Genomic DNA, 23556 nt, shown 5'->3' with positions numbered 1-23556 from the left:
TTCATGCGAGTGGGTTTGGAAAGCAGGGAGCAAGAAATGAAAAAGAAGGCAAAGAAGACATGTTATTGGACGTATGTACAACATTTGTCCCAGTGCTGGTGAAAAGTATTATTTACGTATGTTATTGACAGTTTGCAAGGGATGTAGATCTTTTGAGGAATTGCGTACTCTTCATGGATATGTATACTCTTCGTTCAAAGAGGCTTGCCTTGCTCGAGGACTGTTGGAAAGTGATGAGGAGTGGAGTGCATGCTTGAGAGAAGCTGCATTGCAACAAACAGGTGCTCAATTAAGAAATTTATTTGTGATTATTTTAATATTTTGTGCTCCATTGCATCCCAGAAAACTTTGGGATAGATTTTCCAGCGTAATTTCCGAAGACTATGCTCATCGCCACATGCACTTGGAGTCAACTCATGCAAATGACTTGGCATTGTTCAACATTGAGGAGATCTTGCAGCAATATGGAAAGCATCTACATGATTTTGAAGGCATGCCTATGCCAAACATATCAGTATCAATAAGCAGACATAATGGATTTTTGGACGAAGAGATAGCATTTGACGTGTCAGAACAAGCATCATTAAGTGCCCGCATGGAAAGGACCTTAAATGATAGCCAAAAAAGAGCCCATGACACTATATTGGATGCAGTTCATGATGGTAATGGTGGAGTTTTCTTTTTGGATGGTCCTGGTGGATCAGGTAAAACATATCTTTATAATGCTTTACTCTCTCTTTACGTGGTGAAGGTTTTGTGGCTTTGGCATGTGCATCCTCAGGTATAGCATCTCTCTTGCTATCTAAAGGTCAAAATGCTCACTCTCGATTTAAGATTCCACTCAATTTGAATGCTTCCAGCACATGTAATATTAGCATAAATAGTCCTCAGGCAGAGGTTATAAGGCTTGCACGGTTGATAATATGGGATGAGGCACCAATGACACAGCATTATGCATTTGAGGCACTGGATAGGACTCTATGTGATATAATGCACAATCAAAATACCTTTGGTGAAAAAGTGATATTGTTTGGAGGAGATTTTAGACAAATATTGCCAGTCGTAGTCAAAGGTTCACGAGAAGATATTGTTGATGCAACATTGTGCCGATCGAGGCTTTGGTCACATGTAAAATTGCTCTCTTTGACTCAAAATATGCGTATATTTCAAGGTGAAGCCAATAGCTGCGAGCGAGAATTTTGCCAGTGGCTTTTAAATATTGGAAATGGTTGTACAGAGGGAAATCAACACAGCGAGGAAGTGACATTGCGTGAGCAGATGCTATTGAACAGTGGTTTGCAGAATTTGATTTCTCGGGTTTATAGAGGGGTAAATGTAAATATTGATCATGTCAATTTTTTCAAGGATCGTGCTATTCTTGCACCTCGCAATCAAGAGGTTGATGAGATAAATGAGTGTGCTTTACATTTGTTGCTGAGAAGCTCAGTGGAATATCTTAGTGCAGACTCTATTGTACCTACCTCAAATGGGAATTGCCCTCTCTACACAACAGAATACATCAATAGCTTGAATTTTGGTGGTGGTTTTCCTCCTCACCGATTGGTATTGAAGCACAATGCACCTATTATGTTGCTTAGAAATTTGGACCCTCGACGAGGCTTATGTAATGGAACTAGATTGATTTGCAAAAACTTCCATTCAAAGGTCATAGAAGCACAGATAATTATAGGTGATAAGTGTGGTGATAGAGTATTTATCCCAAGAATTACATTTATTCCACCTTCACATCAACTTCCTTTTGACATAAGGTGACGACAATTTCCTGTACGCTTGGCCTTTGGGATGACAATAAACAAGGCTCAAGGGCAGACTCTCAATGTATTGGGCCTTTACTTGCATACACCTGTGTTTTCGCATGGACAATTATATGTTGCTTTGTCACGAGTAAGATCATATAGAGCTTTGAAAGTGCATGTAAGGAACGATGCAACAATGCAAGTGGGTGGCGATCCAAGACATAGGTTTGATGTTACTCAAAATATTGTATACAAGGAGGTTTTACAGATGTCAATGTAGACTACAATGGCGTGAACTGCAAGCACATGGATTCTTGCATGGGCATGTATAATGTTTCATTGAGGTGCTTCAAGCATGTATCTATACAATTGCAATTGGTAATGAGTCTAGAGATGAAGCAAACTCTACTAAAAAAAGATTGTAGATAAAGAATTTTCCATAGAAAGTAACGTCATGCAGATTACACTGAGGCGAACAACGATAGTTTTGTAATGGAAAGGTATACATTGCTCAAATAGCAATGAAATTGTGGAAATATTTGAAGGTCCATGTAATTGAAATGAAAGTAAGTAATCATGTAGACATGTATCAATTATTATCCAAAAGTTGTATATATAATGGTTGTATAAATGGACACTTAGTGTACTTTTGTCTTTCTATATGTTTTTGGCTTATATATAAATGTGATTTGATGTTAGGGTTATGTGTATGAGCATTGATTTTATTAAGAACTTTTTAAAATGTAAAAATGGATTTTGAAGAGAAATCTTTAAAACATCTAATGTTTATGCAAAATAAAAGTACATGAAGAGATGTTACATAACATTAGAAATCATTTATCTTTTGCATATAAAAATTATTTATGATCCTTTGCCCAAGTGAAGTCATACATGATGTGAAATTTGTATGATAGCAAGAATGCATTAATCTATCAAATTTCAATGATTAAAAAGATGAATTAGATTGGCACATAAAATAGTATACACAAGAAAATTCCATGGAGGGTAAAATTGTATACAAACGGGTAATATGTATGTCCAATAGCTATGCATAGTTTATAGTTATTAAAATAAAATAAAAAGATTGGATAATGAATGAGCTTGGTATGTCATTTTTGTTTTCTTTGCATATAAATGTGAACATACCTCTATGGACACACAAAAGTGTGTTTAACTACATAAATGATATAGGCATATCTCGATTGCACTAAGGAAAACATGTCATGTTCAAATTCACGGTAGCACTGTTTTTGACACTTGATAGAATTCAATGTCAACTTAAGGTAGTTGACATTACAACGACTAGAAAGAATGAGCCAATTGAACGAGTTCATTTTTCTTCTTTTTGGACTTAATTATAATTGGACTTTTTTTTTTCTTCTTTGTGTTTTTGCTTTTTAGGTCATGGTTGGGGATATAAAGATTGGCTTTAGAATGGACATAACATATCAAAAGGCATATGCGATTCCAGGTTAATTTTCAATGATGTGTGATCTCAATCAAAAAGATGTTTTTGTATTATTATGTTAAAAAAATTATCTAACTGTTATTAGAAAACTTTAAAAATGTATAGTTCCTAGAGGGTGGAATGCCCCGTATACACCAACCCAGATAGTATTAAGCATCAAAGATGACATTGAAACAGGGTAATGTCCACAAGCTCTTCTATTCATTTATTGATTGCTGACAATATATATCTTAGAGTCTAAATTAGAATCATATTTTACTATTTTATGAATAGGCAAGCTCCACCTCGAGACTGTTTTGTTGTTATCATCTTTGAGGATTATCCAGATGGCTATGGTGTACATCCGCTAGGAGTATACTAGACACAACGACAAAGAGATAATCAAGATTGGTGGTGGGTATCCTATTTGGGGTATAGTGTGCCAGAGGATTGGGTACGTTATGGTGGCTACAAATGGTCGACTTACCATTACAGTTTTTATGTGCCTCCACCTGGAACGCCACCAACATATATGCTATATCGCTATGGTATAACAAAATCTTTGTTTCTTCTATTTTGTAATCGTTTTATAGTGTATATATTTAAAAACTACTCAATTTTTAAATATTTTTTTCCTTTTTTATAGGAGCATTTGAAGCAATAGAAGGAGATTTTGGAACAATTGCTTCTCGAGTCGACGCACGCCAACTTTCACTTTGAGCTATATGTCGTATTGTGATGGGGCAATAAATATAGTACTTTCCAATATCAAAAAGTATACAAAATTGTGTGACTTTTTGGTCGGATTATGAATGAATGTAGTTAAAACTAAGTAAGAGGTATTTTTGTTGTTGGTATTCTATCCGTAGTGAATACATGAAGTTAATCTTCTAATATAAGTAATAAGTGTCATCTTTGTAATGTCCATCTCATATTTTTATAAGCATCTTTAGTCTTTTGCATTCAATACTTGAGACAAACGCATAGGTATGTCAATTGAGTATACAAAGGATGGATTACTATTTTAAGCGTTTTCTTTGGCATGTTTCAAAATAATAATATGTTATCATGGTTGTTGACTCTAAATCCCTCTAGGCAACCTCTCATTGGATAGTGCTTTGAAAGTAGAATATAAATGTATACTTTTCAATCAAGTTTGAATTTGCGTTAAGATTTTAGTTAACACACATTAAAAAAAAACCCTAACAACTTAAAGACATTTTATAAACACACATTTACAAAAAAAACCTAACAACTTAAGACCATTCATATGATGGAGTGAAACTTTGTTAGTGTAAATTTATAGAAGTTTATATTAGATAGAAGATTAAACATTTACAGTGGAGAAATGCGCATTGTCGTTCTATAATGTGATATCCTTCTATGAAATAAAGTCCCTTTATGTGATCTATTATCAAATAGCATTTTAAGAGTAAAATGAAATCACAATCTCTACCAAAATGTGACTTTTTAAAAAATGTAATTATAGAAAAAAACCCAATAGCTCATGTTTGGCCATGTGGGACCAAAAAAGTTAGCGTCCATTGATTGGATTGGTTATGAGTTTTAAATTTCACTTTTAAGTTACTAAGTTTAAACTCAAGGGCTTACCAAACTTTTAAGTCTGAGGATAGGTTTTATGACATATACTTACAGGAAGGATAAATAGGTGTGTCTTGAGAAATATTTGCAGCAGTAGAAAGGGATGGTTAAGCTTTAAATATGATCCAAAGATGGAATTTGGGAACTATGTCAACCTTCACAACTTGTAAAAAGCTAAACAACTATTTATTTGTTTCGTTATGAAAATTTTAAAGGTTTTCTTCAAGTAAGCTCAAAACACAGTGCGATACTCTTTCTGCTCCTCTCTCTCCCTAAAGTGCCCCCCCACCATCCTCATATCTCTATGAGCATAGTTGCTCATTTGCATCCAGTATTTGACTCATGACTAAACATATGTTGATTTAATACACTTCACATTGCGCTCATGTATGTATTGCTACATTTCTTATCTTTTTAGAAAGATGGATAGCTACTTAGAAGTGTTATGTTGACAAGCCACAAAGATAGCTAGCAATGCAATCTCTTTGTATCTCTTGATCATTGTTTCTCTCGCTCCTTTGCTCAATTGCACTACCATGCCGATCATCCCCCGCCGGCCGAAGGACGGGTCACGCGTCTTAAGAGTAAAATGAAATCACAATCTTTACCAAAATATGACTTTTTCTAACATGTAATTATAGAAAAAAAAACCAATAACTCATGTTTGGCCATGTGGCACAAAAAAAAATAGTGCGCATTGATTGGACCGGTTCTAAGTTTTAAATTTCATTTTCAAGTTAGTAAGTTTAAACTTAGGAGCTTACCAGACTTTAAGTCTGAGGATAGGTTTTATGACATTTACTTACAGGAAGGATAAACAGGTGTGTCTTGAGAAATATTTGCAGCAATAGAAAGGGATGGTCCAACTTTAAATATGAGCCCAAGATGGAATTTGGGAAGTATGTCAACCTTCACAACTTGAGGAAAAACCCAAAAAGGTGATTTCTTTTTGTAATTATTATGTATATGTTTTTTTCTTTAGAATTTAATTGATAAAGCTAAACATCTATTTATTTCTTTGTTATGAAAGTTCTATAGGTTTTCTTCAAGTGAAGCTCAAAACACAGTGTGATACTCTTCCTCACTCTCTGCCGTTCGTTGTCGGTGTTGTGCTCCTCTCTCTCCCCAAAGTGCGCCCCCCCCCCCGGGCGCCATCCTGATATCTCTATGAGCATAGTTGCTTCTTTGCATCCAATATTTGACTCAGGACTAAACATATGTTGATTTAATACACTATACATTGCGCTCATGTATGAATTGTACATTTCTTATCTTTTTAGAAAGACCGATTACTACTTAGAAAAGTGTTATGTCGGCAAGCCAAAAAGATAGCTAGCGATGCAGTCTCTTTGTCTCTTTCTCGCACTCCTTTGCTCAATTGCATCGCCATGCGGGTCATCCCCTGCCGTCCGGAGGACGGGTCACACACTCGTGTCTAGTTAAAGAGAAGATGAAACTATAACTTGGGCTAGAAAAATCAAGCAAAAAGACTAGCTGGACTGAGGGACTTCCAAAGAACTTTATTTGCCCAAAGTTGGACCAGAAGTTAACAATAAAGTAGATAATTTTAAAATAAGCTAAACCCTTTTGGAGGAAGTATGTCCCCGTAATTTTGCATTCATTAGTTTTGGTAGAATGTATGGAGATTCTTGCATCCCTTGGAGAAGAAAAAGGGAAGACAATGCACGTGTGGGGAGGGAGAGAGAAAGAGAAATATTCAGATTTTTTTCTGGCGGTGACATTTGCAGCATCACGTTGCTTACAGTGCAGTGCCCATACCGCTCTTGCCAAGGTTGATCTTCTCTTTCACCTGGCCCTTTTGGCGCCTTCTACAGCTGCAGCTAGCACCACCGCATTCCATGGCCTGGGATCTCTTGTGGGCAGCCCAGTGGCACGTCGGGTGAAGCCTAGCGAACGCAGGTGCAGGTGGCGACCAGGCGCACCAACCTGGAATGAACAGAGGTGCAGGGATGAACGGAGCAAGAAACACAGCTCGAGGGCATGGAAAGAGAGAGAATGATATGGTATGCACTGCAGAGGACGACAAGTAGGGTTGGTTTGTCTGCGTTTGTCTACGGACCAGGGCAGCGTTGGCAAGGTGGGAGAGAGAGAGTGACAGAGTTGCGTACTAGAGAGAGAGAGAGAGAGAGAGAGAGAGAGAGAGAGAGAGAGAGAGAGGATCTCCCCTGCGCAAACCAAGGGCAGACCCAAGTTGGTCATCGAGGAGCAGAGCACCCCGGGGTGCGGCTTGCTTCTGTAGAGGAGGAGGACAACAGGAGGTGAGGAATTGATTGGAGCGGATGAGCAGAGGCTGGCAATCGAGAGAGCTATAGGCCTGTGAAGCTGAAGAAGGTAGATAACGATGGCTAGTGGTGGCAGAGGACAAGTCGTGGGAACAACTGCTTGGGTAATGCGAAGCTCAAAAAAGTTTAAGGCAAATAGAATCTTCATGTCAAATTAATGAATAAAGTTCAAAACGACAAAAACCAAGGGTACAAATGGGTAGCCAAGGGCCAAGATAGCACGTTTAGGGTTTTTTTAATAAAAAAAGTGAGGGTTGAAGGAGGTTTTGAATTATCTAGGTGGTGGTGATGGTGTGTGTGTGTTTGGGTTTGGGGGGGGGGGGGGGGGGGGGGGGGGGGGGGGGGGTGTTGCATTATGAAAAAAGGATTAGAAAGGATCGCAATGATTAAAAAACTATGTGCGAGCTCGGGGTGATTGTTTCTAGAGTTCATGGCACTCTAAACCCTCATTAAAAGTTGAAAAGTGAGTAGGAAAGAAGTAAACAATTCCGTTACAATTGACATTGAGGCTCCTGCTTAAATAGGACTTCTTCTTCTACTACTTTTCCAATGTCCTTGTGACCTGTAACCCTCACATGAAGGGCGCTAGTCTCTCTCGTTTTCTTTGATAACAGAAAAGGACGTCTTTAGAGAAGCTCTATGGATTGTTTTACCTTTGACTAAAATCTAAAATTTTCAAACAAATCATTTTGATGGAGCATGTCCAGTGAGATTACGCTTGGAGTTGAAGAGCATGTTACAAGCTACCGGCGTTCCGAGGGAGCGGATAGTAAAGGACATCATAGAGTATGAGCAACTCCTTGAGGAGGAGAAGTTGGAGGCTACCATCCGCCGACTACATGAGGCGTTGAGCCTTGTATGCCCATACAAGGACTCTTCTCGGGAACCTTTAGTAGAAGGCGTTAAGAATTTTGAGCTCATTTTTGGGCCTTTTTAGGGTGCCACATCATCAAGTTGCACAAAAGAGAGTAACCCGGTAAACCCCTCTAAATATTTCTCAGAACCCCATGATATGACCTATTGTTGGAAAGCTCTTGAAAATTGGATTCTAAAGAGCCAAGGTCCGAAAACTTTGGATGAGCTTCATAAAAGTTATGCCAATTTTTTCCAATCAACTAGGTTTTGCCACCGTTACGGTAATCTAAAATCACCTTTTTTTAGATCTATATGAAGGCAATGTCTGATACATGCATGCTATATACCATAGATAGCATTTGAAGAGTAGATTCTAAATATGAAACCTCCAAAAAAATTTGGATCTTATTTGTAAAAATTTATCCGTCTCCACTTCTTGAAAGCTTGCCACAATAGCAATTACTTACAAGGCCCAAAAATTAGCTCAATTTTTTTTTCGTGAGCACACAAGTTGAATCTCTTCTTATGTAAAGTGAAGGAGTACGAGCGGAAGTGCGACGCGAGAGAGAGTGCGAGAAGAAGAGCACGACGATATGGTGAACTCGCTCTACTGTAATGTGTAGAGCATAGTGAGTTCTTATTAGGTTTTTACAAAAGAATATGTGTACATACTTGGCGGCCCGCCCACTTACCTGGGCGACCACATTGGGCTTTATACCCCAACAACCTCCCACTTAAAGTCCAATGTGGTACTTTAAGTGTGAGAGAAGCTAATATACAAGAGATGTAGAGAAGTGATGTACTACCCTACACCTAACTGCTTGCGAAAATGCGCAAAGCTCTCTGAGGGAAGTCCTTTTGTAAGGAGACCAGCAGGATTTTCTGTGGTGTGAACTTTGACAAGTTGAAGTTGCTTATCCTCGAGCATTTCCCTGATTTAATGATACTTCACATCCACATGCTTTGTCTTTGAGTGATAAACTGGATTGCGAGCCAATTGTATAGCACTTTGACTATCACAATATAACACAGGCATCTCTTCTTTGATTCCCAAATCTGTTACTAGTCGATTAAGCCAAATTGATTCTTTGCATGCCTCTGATGCTGCAACATATTCAGCCTCTGTAGTAGACCGAGTAACACAATCTTGTAATCTAGAACGCCATGATATTGCTCCACCAGCCAATGTAAAGACATACCTTGACGTAGACCTTCGGTTGTCTAAGTCACCTGCATAATCTGAGTTTGTAAAACCCTTTACACTTAGCTCCTGACTCCCATAGCATATACGCATACTCTTTGTAGCTTTCAGGTATCTCAATATTTCTTTCACTGCCTCCCAATGTTTCTTGCCTGGGTTTGACATGTATCGACTTACTACTCCCACTGCAAATGCAATGTCTGGGCGAGTAGCAATCATTGCATACATCAAACTACCCACTGTAGACGCATATGGAATCTTATCCATTTCAGCCTGTTCTTCCTCAGACACAGGACAATCTTGTTTGCTAAGTTTCACATATGGTGGAAATGGAACACTCAGTGCCTTTCCCTTCTCCATATTGAAACGTTGCAAAACCTTGTCAATATACTCTGTTTGAGATAACCAAATCAACTTCTTTGATCTGTCTCTCTCAATACGCATACCAAGTATATGACTTGCCTCACCCATGTCTTTCATGTCAAACGATTTTTCCATCTTTGACTTCAAAGCTGAAATTTCTTCCAAGTGCTTGCCAGCAATCAACATGTCATCCACATACAAAATAAGGATCAGCCAACTACCATCCTTAGCCTTCTTTGTATATAGACAGTGATCGAACTCACTACGTTTGTAGCCTTGAGAAAGCATAAACTTGTGGAATTTATGGTACCATGCCCTCGGTGATTGTTTTAAGCCATAAAGACTCTTTAACAACTGGCATACCCAATCTTCCTTGCCTTTCTCAACAAACCCTTCTGGCTGCTGCATGTAAATTTCCACATCTAAATCACCATGCAAGAGCGCTGTCTTGACATCCATTTGGTGCAACACCAAATCTAATATGGCAACCAATGCAAGAAAGCATCTCAATGTAGTCATCTTGACCACCGGAGAGAAGACTTCATCAAAGTCAATGCCTTGTTCTTGCTTAAAGCCCTTGGCAACAAGCCTTGCTTTGTACTTTGGCTGACTATCATGAGCGGTGATCTTATACCTGTAAACCCATTTACAAGGTAGAGTCTTTTTGCCCTGTGTTAATTTAACTAGCTTCCATGTCTTGTTTTTATGCAGAGCTGTCATCTCTGACTGCATGGCCAATTGCCAATTCCCGGAGTCCTTCATTTGCACTGCTTCCTTGTAACATGAAGGCTCATTGCAATCAGTCAACATGACATAGTTCATAGATGGAACAAACCTATGAGGAGGTTGCGTGACACGTCCAGATCTACGCACAATAGGTGGCTCAGGCTCAGCCACAACCTGTGGTTCCACTCTATCCTGTCCTTGCTCCTCTTGAGCCCTGACATTTTGTCTTGCACGTGCAGGTCCATCTTCTTGGAAGACAACTCTTCTAATCTCCTCAACCCTCTCTGGTTTAGAATGATATTTGGATTCATTAAAGTGAACATCATTGCTGCGGACAACCTTTCTGGATTCGGGATCCCAAAGTCTGTACCCCATCTCACCAGAATTACCATAGCCTAGAGAGATGCACTTTCTACTCTTTGGCTCAAGTTTGTTCTTAAATTCCTTTGGAACGTGAGTATATGCCTCATAGCCAAAGACTCTGAGATGCTTGTATGAGGGCATTTTGCCTGACCATACCATCTCTGGCACTGAATCCTTCTGCAAAACCTTGCTAGGAGATCTATTTACAAGATGAACAGCTGTTGATACAGCTTCAGCCCAAAACCCATTTGGCAGTTGTGCATTAGACAACATACTTCTGACCTTCTCTTGTATGGTCCTATTCATCCTCTCAACAACACCATTTTGAGGAGGATTGTAAGGAGCAGTAAGTTCACGTTTCATACCTTTTGACTCACAAAAGTCCTGAAAGGCCTTTGAAACATACTCTACCATTGTCAGTGCGTAAGCATTTAAGCTTCTTGCCACTCTGATTCTCCACAAGTGTCACAAAAGTTTTGAAAACACTAAACGCTTCATCCTTGTGCTTGAGAAAGTAAACCCATACTTTCCTCAAGTAATCATCTATAAATGTCATAAAGTAAGAAGCTCCCCCTAGAGATAGGTTAGGCATAGGTCCACACTAATCACTATGAACAAGTGCCAACTGTGTATCTCTTCTACTGCTTCTATGCTTATGTGGATGTTGTGTTTGCTTACCATACAGACAATGTTCACAGAATTCAAAATCATTAAATGAAAAGCCAGGCAAATAACTAGAACGAGACAAGATTTCCATTCCCTTCTTGGACATATGTCCTGACCGGCTATGCCACAAAGAAACGTTCGGCTGCTCGGTTACATTGATTACATTTTTAGAGACATTTGATACATAGATCATGTAAAGTCCTCCAGACTTTACTCCATGTGCTACTGTCATAGAACCCTTGGATATCTTCCACATGTTCTGTCCAAAAGTGGTGACGTAGCCAGCATCATCAAGTAAACCTGTGCTGATCAAGCTCTTTGTAATTGCGGGAACATGTCTCACATTCTTCAACGTGAAAGAAGAGCCATTCTGAAACTTCAATTGAACATCGCCAACACCTAAGATCTCACATGTTTGCCCATTGCCTAGCCGAACATGATCTTTAGTGGTCACATAAGAGGTAAACCACTCCTTGTTTGGAGACACATGAAGTGATGCCACTGAGTCTATAATCTAGTCACTCATTGCATTTCCATCAGATGCTGTAAGAAGAGCTGAGTCCATTGTATTCTTCAAGAAGTAGATGTCTCCTGAAACTAGACTGTCATCCTCTGCAACAGTGTTTGTCACATTTATTTCTTGAATCTTCACTGAGGACTTGTTCTTCTCACCATGGTCTTCAGCTTTCTCTTTGCCTTTTTCTGCTTCCATTCTCTGCAGTCTCTTTTCATGTGACCCTTCTTGCCACAATGGTAGCATTCTATGTCACTCTTGCCTTTAGCACTGCGGGACTTGCTACGAGAATGATTCCTCTTTCCACCTTTGTACTTTTCTTTGGTCCTTCCCCTGACAACTAAGGCTGTTCCTTTGCCTTTGTCCATTGTCTTTCTATTGGTTTCTTCAGTAAGCAGACTTCCTTCTACACCTGCTATGTTCAAACCATCTGGAGGTGCATAATTACTCAAAGCTGTGCAAAACGTGTCCCAAATTTCCGGTAATGTGATCAACAGGAACATAGCTCTAACAGGTTCATCAAACTTGACACCTTGAGCTGACAACTGACTATAGATTGTGTTGAATTCATTCAGATGATTGGACATAGGTGTCCCTTATTTCATCTTCAAGTCAACAAGCTTCTTAAGCCAGTATACCTGTGAAGCTGCACTTTGCTTCTCATAAAGATCACTCAGCTTTAACCATGCTTGATAAGCCGACATCTCGTCTGCTACATTGAAGTAAACGCTTTGTGCCAAAGTCAGCATAATGGTAGAAAGTGCCAATTCATCCATTTTGCTCCATTCATCTTCGTCCATATCTTCTGGTTTTATCCCCTTGAGCTTTATAGGTTTTATCTGCTTCTTTTGTACCAACACGTGCCAAATCTGCTTCTTCCACAATGGGAAATTGGTTCCATCCAGTTTCTTGATATTGTAAAGAGCAGTGTCCTGTGATCCAGCCATAGCTACGCTTCACAGTAGTTTACTTTCCTGGGAAAAATTCGGCAGAGTTTCCCCTGTAAACTGACCTCTGAACCAATATCAACCTGTCAAATGAACCAAGAAAGCTTCAGATTCTGCAGAAATTTTGGCAGAGTCTCCTTTGTAAAATGGCTCTGGTGTACTAAAAACAGACCAAAAAACAGCTCAAAAAACAATGTCTCTCTAACACTGTAAGCTGTGGGTAAACCTGTCCTGCACCTGTACTGTCTCTGACTGTCCTGTCACTGTCCTGTAAGCATAGACTGCGACAATGCCTCAACGGAAGTAAAGCAAAGATGCAATCCCAACTATCTAACTCACAGTCAATACATCCTAGCTGCCTATCTAAGGGTGCTCGAGGGATCGCTCCAAGACCTGTATCACCGAAAGGATCTCAACATTCGAGAATCCCCCAGCTCAATAAAACCTCACTCGACCCTCAACAAAGGCTGCAGTAAGTCTAACAGTACATAGACTTCCCACAAAGTCATACATCCACAAATTTCCCACTGTATGCTGTAATTGCTGCGGCGGTTGTTTGCTGCGTGACTCACAGCCAGCAAACCCTCAACAGACATACATCATCTCTGACAATACATCCCATGTGGAAGTATCTGCAATGTCAGGATGAAATCTCGAATATCAAGCAGCAAACACAAGCTACCTGATGAACTAGTGGATGTCGCCTATAGTCTGTGTGTAGATGCGCCCGTGTCGTATGTGACACGCCTCCAAGAACTGTGAGCCGTTCTTCGATGTGTAGACAGCCACAAATCAACACTCTGGGAATGTCGATAGCCTCAACACCTGCAATCGTAGGCCGAAAACCCCAAATTTGCAGAGTCAGATCTGCACCCGTTGAGACCACGTAGTCGAAAATGGCTTGCGCAGAACTTTGTCGAAGTCGAACGGTAACCGAGATGACCTCAGAATGAAATTCTGAGCACACCAAGTCCTACGGGCTTTCCCACAAGATTTGGGGTTGTGTCTTTGCCTGTCGAATTTCACTCCAATCTGAGCTGGTGACTCTAGCCTCCTGCAGTGCTGCCCCGAGCCTCGATCTGAGCTCTGATACCAGTTGAAGGAGTACGAGCGGAAGTGCGATGCGAGAGAGAGTGCAAGAAGAAGAGCACGACGATATGGTGAACTCGCTCTACTGTAATGTGTAGAGCGTAGTGAGTTCTTATTAGGTTTTTACAAAAGAATATGTGTACATACTTGGCGGCCCACCCACTTACCTGGGCGACCACATTGGGCTTTATACCCCAACATAAAGTATGTATGTATTGTTGGAATTAGGGTTGCAGAGAAACACAAACATCTTGGAGAAGACGAAGGAAGCTCAAGCCACACAATAGAGAGTGTGTTACTTTGTGTGCAATGGAAAGATAGATAGCCCTAGAGTGATGGGCGTATATACAATGCACGGGGGGAAAAAACCTCCTAAAGAGGGAAAAAATGCCCCGGCGATCCTAGTGTGTTCACACATATCACTACCACATGTATATGGTAACAAATCCCCCCTTGAGTGATGCGGTGAACGAGAGCTGGCACATGAGTAAAGGGAAGTGCCATGCCCTGAGGACAGGATCAGTCCACAAAGGGGAGTAAGCCCAAAGCTTTGCGGAAAGCTTCAAGCTTCTCACCAGACAATGCCTTTGTGAAAAGATCTGCAAGGTTGTCCTGTGTTGGCACATAAGCCAAGCTGATCTCTCTTGCTGAGAGCCTCTCCCTGACATAGTGGTAATGCACCTCAATGTGCTTTGTGCGAGCATGAAAAACTAGGTTCCTCGCAACTGCCAATGCGCTCTGACTGTCAGTGTAGATAGTGTTGGCAGTGTCCTATCCAACACCCAAATCAACCATCAGGCGTCTGAGCCATACACACTCAACCATAGCTATGAAGACTGCCCTGTACTCAGCCTCACAACTCGAAGTGGCCACAGTAGGTTGCTTCTTACTCAACCATGATATACATGAACTGCCAAGCATGAAACAAAAACCACTTATGGACACTCGCGTGTCAAAACAACCAGCTCAATCTGAGTCCGAAAAAGCATGTAAGTCTGGCGGCAATGATCCCCCCCTTGGGATAAAACAAGCCAAGATGTAAAGTGCCACTAAGGTAGCGGAAAATACTCTTGACAGCCTGCCAATGCTTAGACCCTGGGCTATGCATAAATCTGCTGACCTGTGAGACTGCAAACTGAATATCTGGCCTCGTGTTGCATACATAAATGAGGCAGCCAACAGCAGTTTGGTAAAGAGTGACATCAACAGGATTGCCTGCATCATGTAGACTCAACTTCAAACCTGTTTCCATGGGAGTGGCAATAGGTTTGCAATCCTCAAGTCCAAACTTACATAGCAATGTCTCTATGTAACTTTTCTGACACAAGGCAATACCACCATCACACTGCTTAAACTGTATACCCAAGTAATGATGCAACAGCCCCAAATCTTTCATCTTGAAAGTAGCATTCAAATCAGCCTTAAATTCAGCAATATGTCTCTCATTTGGTCCAGTGATCAGCAAATCAACAACATAAAGAACCACGATGAGAAATACATCACCCTCATGCTTTACATACAATGTGCTTTCTGTTGGACTGTTACGAAAGCCTTGTTTGACCAAATGAGTGTCATCTTTCTCATACCAAGCACGAGGAGATTGCTTCAACCCATACAAAGCCTTGTTACATTTGCACACTTTGTCCTCTTGTCGTTTTATGACAAAACCACGAGGCTGCGTTACATAAACTTCCTCAAATATGTCACCATTCAAGAAAGCAGTAACAATGTCTGATTGATGTACATCCCAACCAAAATGAGCTGCCAATGCACATAGAAAACGCACAGTAGTCATACGACAAGTGGGAGAAAAAGTCTCTTCATAATCTATGCCTTTTTGCTGTGCATAACCCTTTGCAACAAGTCGAGCCTTATGGCGATCCATCTCACCATCCGGCTTGCGTTTCAACTTGTAAACCCACTTCGTACCAATAGCCTTTTTGCCAGGAGGCAAATCAAATAAAGTCCATGTGTCATTTTCTATAAGTGCATCATATTCTGATTGCATGGCAGCCATCCAATTTTTTGAATTCTGTGCTTCATCAAAAGACAGAGGCTCCTCAACATCATGTAAACTAGACACAGCCAAAGCATAACAATCTGATGCATAAGATGCATGGCGAGAGCGTGAACGAGTACGACTAGACAAAGGTGCATCCAATTTACTGTCACGCAAAGTGTGCACCAGCCATTTTGGCATACCTCTAGCCTAATCATTTTCAGCCCTTTCCTCATCAAGTACATCATGTACATCTGCATCAGTAATAGGCTGATCCAAAACATTTTTAGAAACCCCCATAGGCTGTACATTTGCCTCATTGGAACTTACATTCGTATTTCCACCACTGAAAAGAGGCAACAAAGTGTCATAAATGTCCTGTGAGCTTACATTACTGTCTCTAGTACATGACAACAAGGCCTAAACAGAATCTTCCACAAACACTACATCCCGAGAAACCAGAATACGTTTTGTTTGCGGATGATACAACCTGTAACCTTTGCTTTCAGCACTATAACCAACAAAAATACATTTGACAGCCTTATCATCCAATTTTCTGCGCTGCACTTGTGGCACCAAAGCATATGCCAAACAACCAAAAACACGCATGTGCTCAATAGAAGGCTTTCTATCATGCCATGCTTCATATGGAGTAATAGACTGCAAAGCTTTCGTAGGACACCTGTTAAGTACATAAGTGGCACACATGATGGCCTCAAGCCAAAAAGAATGCGGCAACGCTTGACTTTTGACCATACATCGTGCCATTTTCGTCAGTGACCTGTTTTTCCTCTCAGCAACACCATTTTGCTGAGGTGTATAAGGCACTGTACATTGGTGTTTTATCCCACGACTAGCCAGAAATGCATTAAATTCATGAGACATATACTCCCCCCCTCGATCGGAACGGAGGGTGCCCATAGTACATTTCAAGACATTTTCAGCCATAGCCAGAAATTGTTTGAAGCACATAAAAACTTCGGACTTCGCTTTAAGCGGAAATACCCATGCATGCCTGGAGTAATCATCAATGAAATTCACGAAGTACAGGTAATTGCCCAAGGACGGAGTTTGCATGGGCCCACAAACATCACTATGCACAAGCTGCAACCTGCATGTGGCCCGAACTGAACCATCCTTTGGAAATTTAGAACGCTGCATCTTACCCAAAATACAGCCTTCACAAACATGTTTGACAGGTGCTTCAAGAGGCGGCAAAGAAGCAACCATATCAGATTTCTGCAAACGCAGCAAACTGGCAAAATTCAGATGACCAAAACGTGCATGCCAAAGTTTTGCATCTGAAATAGCCCTTGAATCTGCAACAGTATTTGCAAAATTTTGTCCACACTTGTCATACAAAGTGAGCTTATACAGGCCACGGCACAAAAGGCCAGATGCAACAATTTCATCACCAAAACTGAGATCATGAACTGTACATCTGTCATCCACAAATTTGACTACAAGTCCAAGTCTAGCAAGTGTTGGCACAAGTGACTGAATTCCCATGAGGGACAGACTCAAGAGAGGTAAACAATTCACGATGTGAGGTAATGTGCTTTGTAGCACTACTGTCAAAATACCACACATGTGAATCTGCAGCAACAACTGACAAGCATGCATCATGGACATCAAGATTGTAAGTGCACTCTGCGCTAAAACCCATTCTGCATCAACATCAGCAGCACAGTCTCCTTTCACAGAAGACTCAATAATGGCTGCATTTGTAGTGGAAACAGCATTTGCAGCGGAACCACCCTCTTTCTTCTTAGCCTCTTTGGCCTTTAACTTAGGACACGACTTAATCAAGTGATCATTGGCTTTACAATAATGGCAACGCATCTTCTTTTTGCCCTTATCACCAGAATTTCCAAACGAATTGCTGCCAGCAGAAGCATTAGGAACATAATTTTTGCCACTCGCAGCAGAACCATAAGAAGTGGTTGCATTACTGTTACCACCCTTTCTTTGAGAAGCAATAAAAGCCTGTTCAACTGCACGCTGCCTAGTCCTGTTTTTTCTAGAAAGTGACTCTTGCAACAGCAATGTGCATAATGCATCAAACTTGACAACTTCAGGATTTCCTTGGGTCATCAGTCTCCAAGTACTAGCAAAAGTCTGGTAGGAATCTGGTAAGGCATCAAGAACAGTCTGCACAAGGGAACTGTCTGAAATGACTTCACCTGCAGAAATAAGCTGCTAATTGATATCCTTGACACTAGCAAGGAAAGTGTCCATATCATCTTCCTGATGCATAATCTTCGACTCCAGCTCTTTACGCAGCAAAGCAATTTTAGCCTCATTGCGGCTTGCATAAAGACTTGCTAAAATATCCCAAGCCTGTTTTTCTGATTTTGCTGAACGGATGTGAGGAACAATGGTGCGCTTCACAGACAACGCAATCAATGCATGAGCCTGCGCATCCTTAACATCCCAACGAGCTTGTTCTGTCGTAGGCAAAACAACTCTAACAGCTGCAATCCTTGCAGCAAGACCTACAACATCCTCAACATCGCCTACATCCTCAGAACCAGGACGTACATCAATGCCCTGCACAATGTTCCAGACACCTTTTGACACAAGAACATGTTGCATCATATAAGCCCACATAGGGTAGTTGTCCCCATCCAACGTGTCCTCAGCAGCAAACATCTTGAACACATCTGTGTTGTTGTTGTCAGCCATGGTAAATGCTGCACCTGATGTGAAAACTGCCCGAAAATAGGAGAAATGGAGCGGGAAAAACTTGTGCTATATAGCACAAACCGTAGAAGACTATAAGGCACCTGTTATGCAGAAAACGGCACTGACAGAAATTCTGCACAAAATGACGAAATAGCCTGTGCAGTACTGCCTGTAGTGGAAACGAAGGCCGAAATGAGCCCAAATCAAAATTCTGAGCCCAAATCAAAGCTCACTGAAATCGGAGAAAGTGAGCAGGCGTGTGCTGGAGCAGCTGGCGACTAAGCCCGGGAGGACGTGACCTGCTCTGATACCAATTGTTGGAATTAGGGTTGCAGAGAAACACACACAACTTGGAGAAGACGAAGGAAGCTCAAGGCACACAATAGAGAGTGTGTTACTTAGTGTGCAATGGAAAGATAGATAGCCCTAGAGTGATGGGCGTATATACAATGCACGGGGGAAAAAAACCTCCTAAAGAGGGAAAAAATGCCCCGGCGGTCCTAGTGTGTTCACACACATCACTACCACATGTATATGGTAACATGTATGTGTGCATATAAGTATATCATTTCGTCTCACCAAAACATGATAAACTCGTGATAACAACAAGACCCTCTTCTAGAGCCATCTACCATTGCTCAGGTGGCGCTAGTTACAGACTACTCAGGATGGTGAGGTCACACACCAGGATTAGGATACACAATATTAGTTTATATTTAATTATAGAAGTAATAAACATTGATCTAATTATCTTTTTGTGAATTCATGCACGTAGTTCATACCACTGAGCTTACACCAATACGGGTGTGTGGGCACAGCTGCCAAGGGTGTAGAGTCCAAGTGTAGTACTAGATCACACATAAAGATCGCAAATGTGACTCAATTCCTTTTTAGAGGAGTTCATAACCAAAGGACCACGTTTACATTGGTCGGACATACTGCACACACCCATCCTGATGTCTTGAGATGTTACATGCCCCCCCTTATTTTGAATCGTTGACCTCAACAATATCCTCGGTTGTAAAACCGGGAAAATCCTGCACACATGACATGGCACAAGCCTAACTCACTCCTAGCCGCATAATGGGTGGACATCAGGCTCACCTCACAACCATAGAGCCAAAACGGGCTCATTTCCAAGCTTGGACGCCTGCAACAAGTGGGCTAGCCTGTGCTGCAAGGGCCGGTGTCCCATACCACCAAGCCCATACACTAGTACAGGTGTGCGGGAAGAGCCTCCAAGGGTGTAGAGTCCAAGTGTGGTGATCACACAAGATGATCGCAAATGAGATTGAAGTCCTATTTAGAGGTGTTCATAAACCAAAGGGCCAGGTTCACACTGGTCAAACATACTGCATGCACTTATCCTGATGTCTAGGGATGTAACACTTTCTCCCTTATTTTGAATGTTTCCCTCAGCAATATCCTCAGTTATAAACCTGGGAAACTCCTGCACACATGACATGATGCAAGCCTAACTCACTCCTAGACACGTAATGGGCACACATCAGGATCATCTCCCAACCATAGAGCCAATAAGAGCTTACTCACGAGCTTGGGGGCATGCAACCAGTGGGCTAGTCTCTGTCACAAGAGCCGGTGTCCTATACCACCAAGCCCACACCAATACGAGTGTGCGAGCAGAGCCTCCAAGGGTGTAGAGTCCTATTGTGGTGATCACACAAGATGACTGCAAACAAGATTCAAGTCCTATTTGGAGGAGTTCATAACAGGTTTACACTAGTTGGACAAACTACAGACACCCATCCTGATGTCTAGGGACGTAACACTTCCCCCTTTATTTTCAATTGTTGTCCTCATAAATATCCTTCATTGTAAAACCGGGAAAATCATTCACACGTCACATGACGCAAGCCTAATTCACTCCTAAACATGTAATGGGCGAACATCAGGCCCACCTCACAACCATAGAGCCAATATAGGCTCATTCCCAAGCCTGAGGGCATGCAACTAATGGGATGGCCTCTCCCGCAAGGGTTGATGTCCCATGCCACCGAGCCCACACTAGTACGGGTGTGTGGGCAGAGCCTCCCAAGGGTGTAGATTCCAAGCGCGGTGATCACACAAGATGATCGCAAATGAAACTCAAGCCCTATTTAGAGGAGTTCATGAACCAAAGAACCAAGTTCACATTGGCCGGACATACTGTAGACACCCATCCTGATGTCTAGGGATGTAACACTTTCCCCCTTATTTTGAATTTTTGTCCTCATCAATATCCTCGGTTATAAATCTGGGAAAATCCTACACACATGACATGACGGAAGCCTAACTCACTCCTAGACACGTAAAGGGCAGTACATTCATAGAAGAATTATTACTTCTCTATCACAATCAAATCCAATCTCTCTCTACTCATCAGGGATGTCTTCTCGCTGCAAAATTCCATCTCTGATACGTTTAGATAACCATAAAAGAATGGATGGAGGTTTACTCTTGGTAGATTCTCCAGCTCTTTGCCTTCTTTGTGGGTTACAAACTTCCTATTGCTCTTTGACAAATCTTTCCATACACTGTGAGTTGTAAATAACAAGCGTGGATATGTTCAAGCATTCTACAGCTGTGAGCTTGCAAGGAATACCCTTGCCCCATAACACCTCATCTCTTGATGTAGGAGACTCTTCTATTGTCCATCTCCGAGGAGCAGTTATGTCAACACGCTCAAGGTATTCTGAAAATTAAATCCATGCACTCTCCAAGCATCCATCCCTCGGCCATTGAATAATCTAGTTGTGCTCTTTGACAAACAATCCCCTTAAAAACTCATATAAATCTCTCAACCCAAAACATCCAACAAGTGCAAACAACACATGCAATCTCTATCTCATTCCACGAGATAAATGAGTACGTGGACTTGAGTATCAAAAAAAGAACGTCGATACCTCTTTCTCTGTCAAACAAAGGGGCTCGATGCATTCCCTTTTCTTTTGCGGTATTGACCTTGTATCGATCTCCTTAGATGTGATCCACCTATTAAAAAATACAAGAACAACGTGTGAAATGTTTATTAAAAGTACATACATAAATATACACAAACTATACACATCATGCCTTGCTAGCTTCCCTAAATGATAGATAACATCTTGTCATTAAGCAACCATCAATAAAAAGGGGAAGAACATGCTACATGTATCAATTTATAGTCAAATTAGTATCTCTTGGTTGGAGAAAGGAGTTGTTACGATTAAAAAATTATTGAGGTACCATGATCAAATTATGCCAATCATGTGTCGTCAAGTTTGAAAGATTCGTGTCATCCACATTGAATATATTATTCAAGGAGGCACCATATCTCATGGATCGTATTCTGGAATTAATCATGTCAATCTCTTCGGAGGTAAGCACCCATGGTGTAGGTGCATATTCTTTTTGACTTGTCTCTTCATCAACATGGGACCAACAGTTGCATTTGTAATTTTGATCTTTTAAGTCGTTTTGAGCTTCTTCCGTGTCCTTCAAACCAATAAGATGTTTCCACAAAGAGTGACCTACATTTTTTAATATACACATAGGATCAAAAAGATGAGTGTCTTCAAACCCTTCCAATATAAGAAAACCATACAGAGATAGAAGGAGTTAAAGAGGGTCATCCTGAAGATCGTATTATCCAAAGCCGCCCATAGCACAATGGACATATTCTTTAACATCATATTCTTTAATACTCCCCCTCAAGCTTAGAGTGAGCTTGCATATGATGGATTCCCAATGCTTCACAAAAGTAGCAAAACTTCTTCTTTCCAAGAGCTTTTGTGAATATATCCGCAACTTGATCATTTGTCTTCACATACACCAAATCAATCTCATTTGCCAAAACTTTTGTCTAATGAAGTGATAATGTACCTCAATGTGTTTAGTGTGAGCATGGTAAACTGGATTCTTTGCCAACATGATGCTGCTAATATTGTCACAATATATAATGACACTGTCAAGATAGTCAAAACCAAAGTCTACCATAAGTACTCTCAACCATGACTCTTCACATGCTGCCAAAGCTGCTCCACGATATTCAGCTTCTGTACTTGATAATGCTATAGTTGATTGCTTCTTGCTACTCCAACTTATCATACCATTGCCAATGGAAAATTCATAACCACTTGTAGATCTTCTATCCATAAAATCTCCTACCCAATCTGCATCTGTGTAACCATAAAGACAAAGCTTCCCATTCTTTTCATAAAACATTCCATAACTGACGGTGGCTTTCACATATCTCATAATCCGTCTCACTGTATCAAGATGACTTTTACATGGATTTTGCATGAATTGACTCACAACACCCACTGCATAACTCAAATCTAGCCTTATTATTGTCAAGTAAACAAGGCTTCCAACCATCTTGCGGTACATAGTGACATCCTCAATGTAATGTCCATCATCAAACAACTTCACATTTTGATCAAGAGGTGTATCAACCGGTTTGCACGTTGTCATTCCATAATTCTCAAGCATATCCAACGCGTATTGTCATTGTATCATCCAAATTCCTGATAATGTATTGACAATTTCAATTCCCAAGAAATATCTCAACTCACCAAGGTCCTTCATGTTGAATTCTCTCAACAAACTCTTCTTGACATGCAAAATTTGCTCATCATGACTTCCAGTGAGAATCAAGTCATCAACATAGATAACAATAACGACGATCTCTCCATCAACATGTTTCAAAAACAATGAGTGATCAGTAGTAGACTGTTTAAATCCAATCTTCTTCAAGAATCTGGTTATCTTTTCACACCAAGCTCTAGATGCTTGCTTCAAACCATACAATGCTTTCTTCAACTTACACACATAATATGGAAATTGTGGATGTTGATAACCCTCTGGCTGTATCATATAAACTTCTTCTTCCAAGTCACCATTCAAGAATGCATTATCCACATCCATTTGCCGTAACTTCCAATCAAACATACTTGCCATTGCTATCACCAATCTGACTGTTGTCATCTTTGCAATTGGACTAAATGTCTCATCATAATCAAGACCTTTTTTTTGTGCATAACCTTTAGCAACAAGCCTCG

At 40.8% G+C, this 23556-nt stretch overlaps 1 protein-coding gene across 1 annotated transcript; it reads left to right on the top strand.

Moving 5' to 3' along the window:
* Nucleotides 1–73: 73 nt before the first annotated feature.
* LOC147455846 (uncharacterized) lies at nt 74–3586 on the top strand. The gene is made up of 5 exons (XM_086513764.1): nt 74–704; nt 752–1563; nt 3159–3228; nt 3331–3403; nt 3499–3586. The coding sequence occupies exons 1-5, from the start codon at nt 74–76 to the stop codon at nt 3584–3586; spliced, it is 1674 nt and encodes a 557-aa protein (XP_086369890.1).
* The last annotated feature ends 19970 nt before the right edge of the window (nt 3587–23556 follow it).

The sequence above is a fragment of the Adiantum capillus-veneris genome, chromosome 6 (assembly GCF_014529385.1).
Source record: "Adiantum capillus-veneris isolate H3 chromosome 6, ASM1452938v2, whole genome shotgun sequence".
Lineage (NCBI taxonomy): Eukaryota > Viridiplantae > Streptophyta > Polypodiopsida > Polypodiales > Pteridaceae > Adiantum > Adiantum capillus-veneris.
This window is presented reverse-complemented; position numbering and strand designations above follow the sequence as displayed.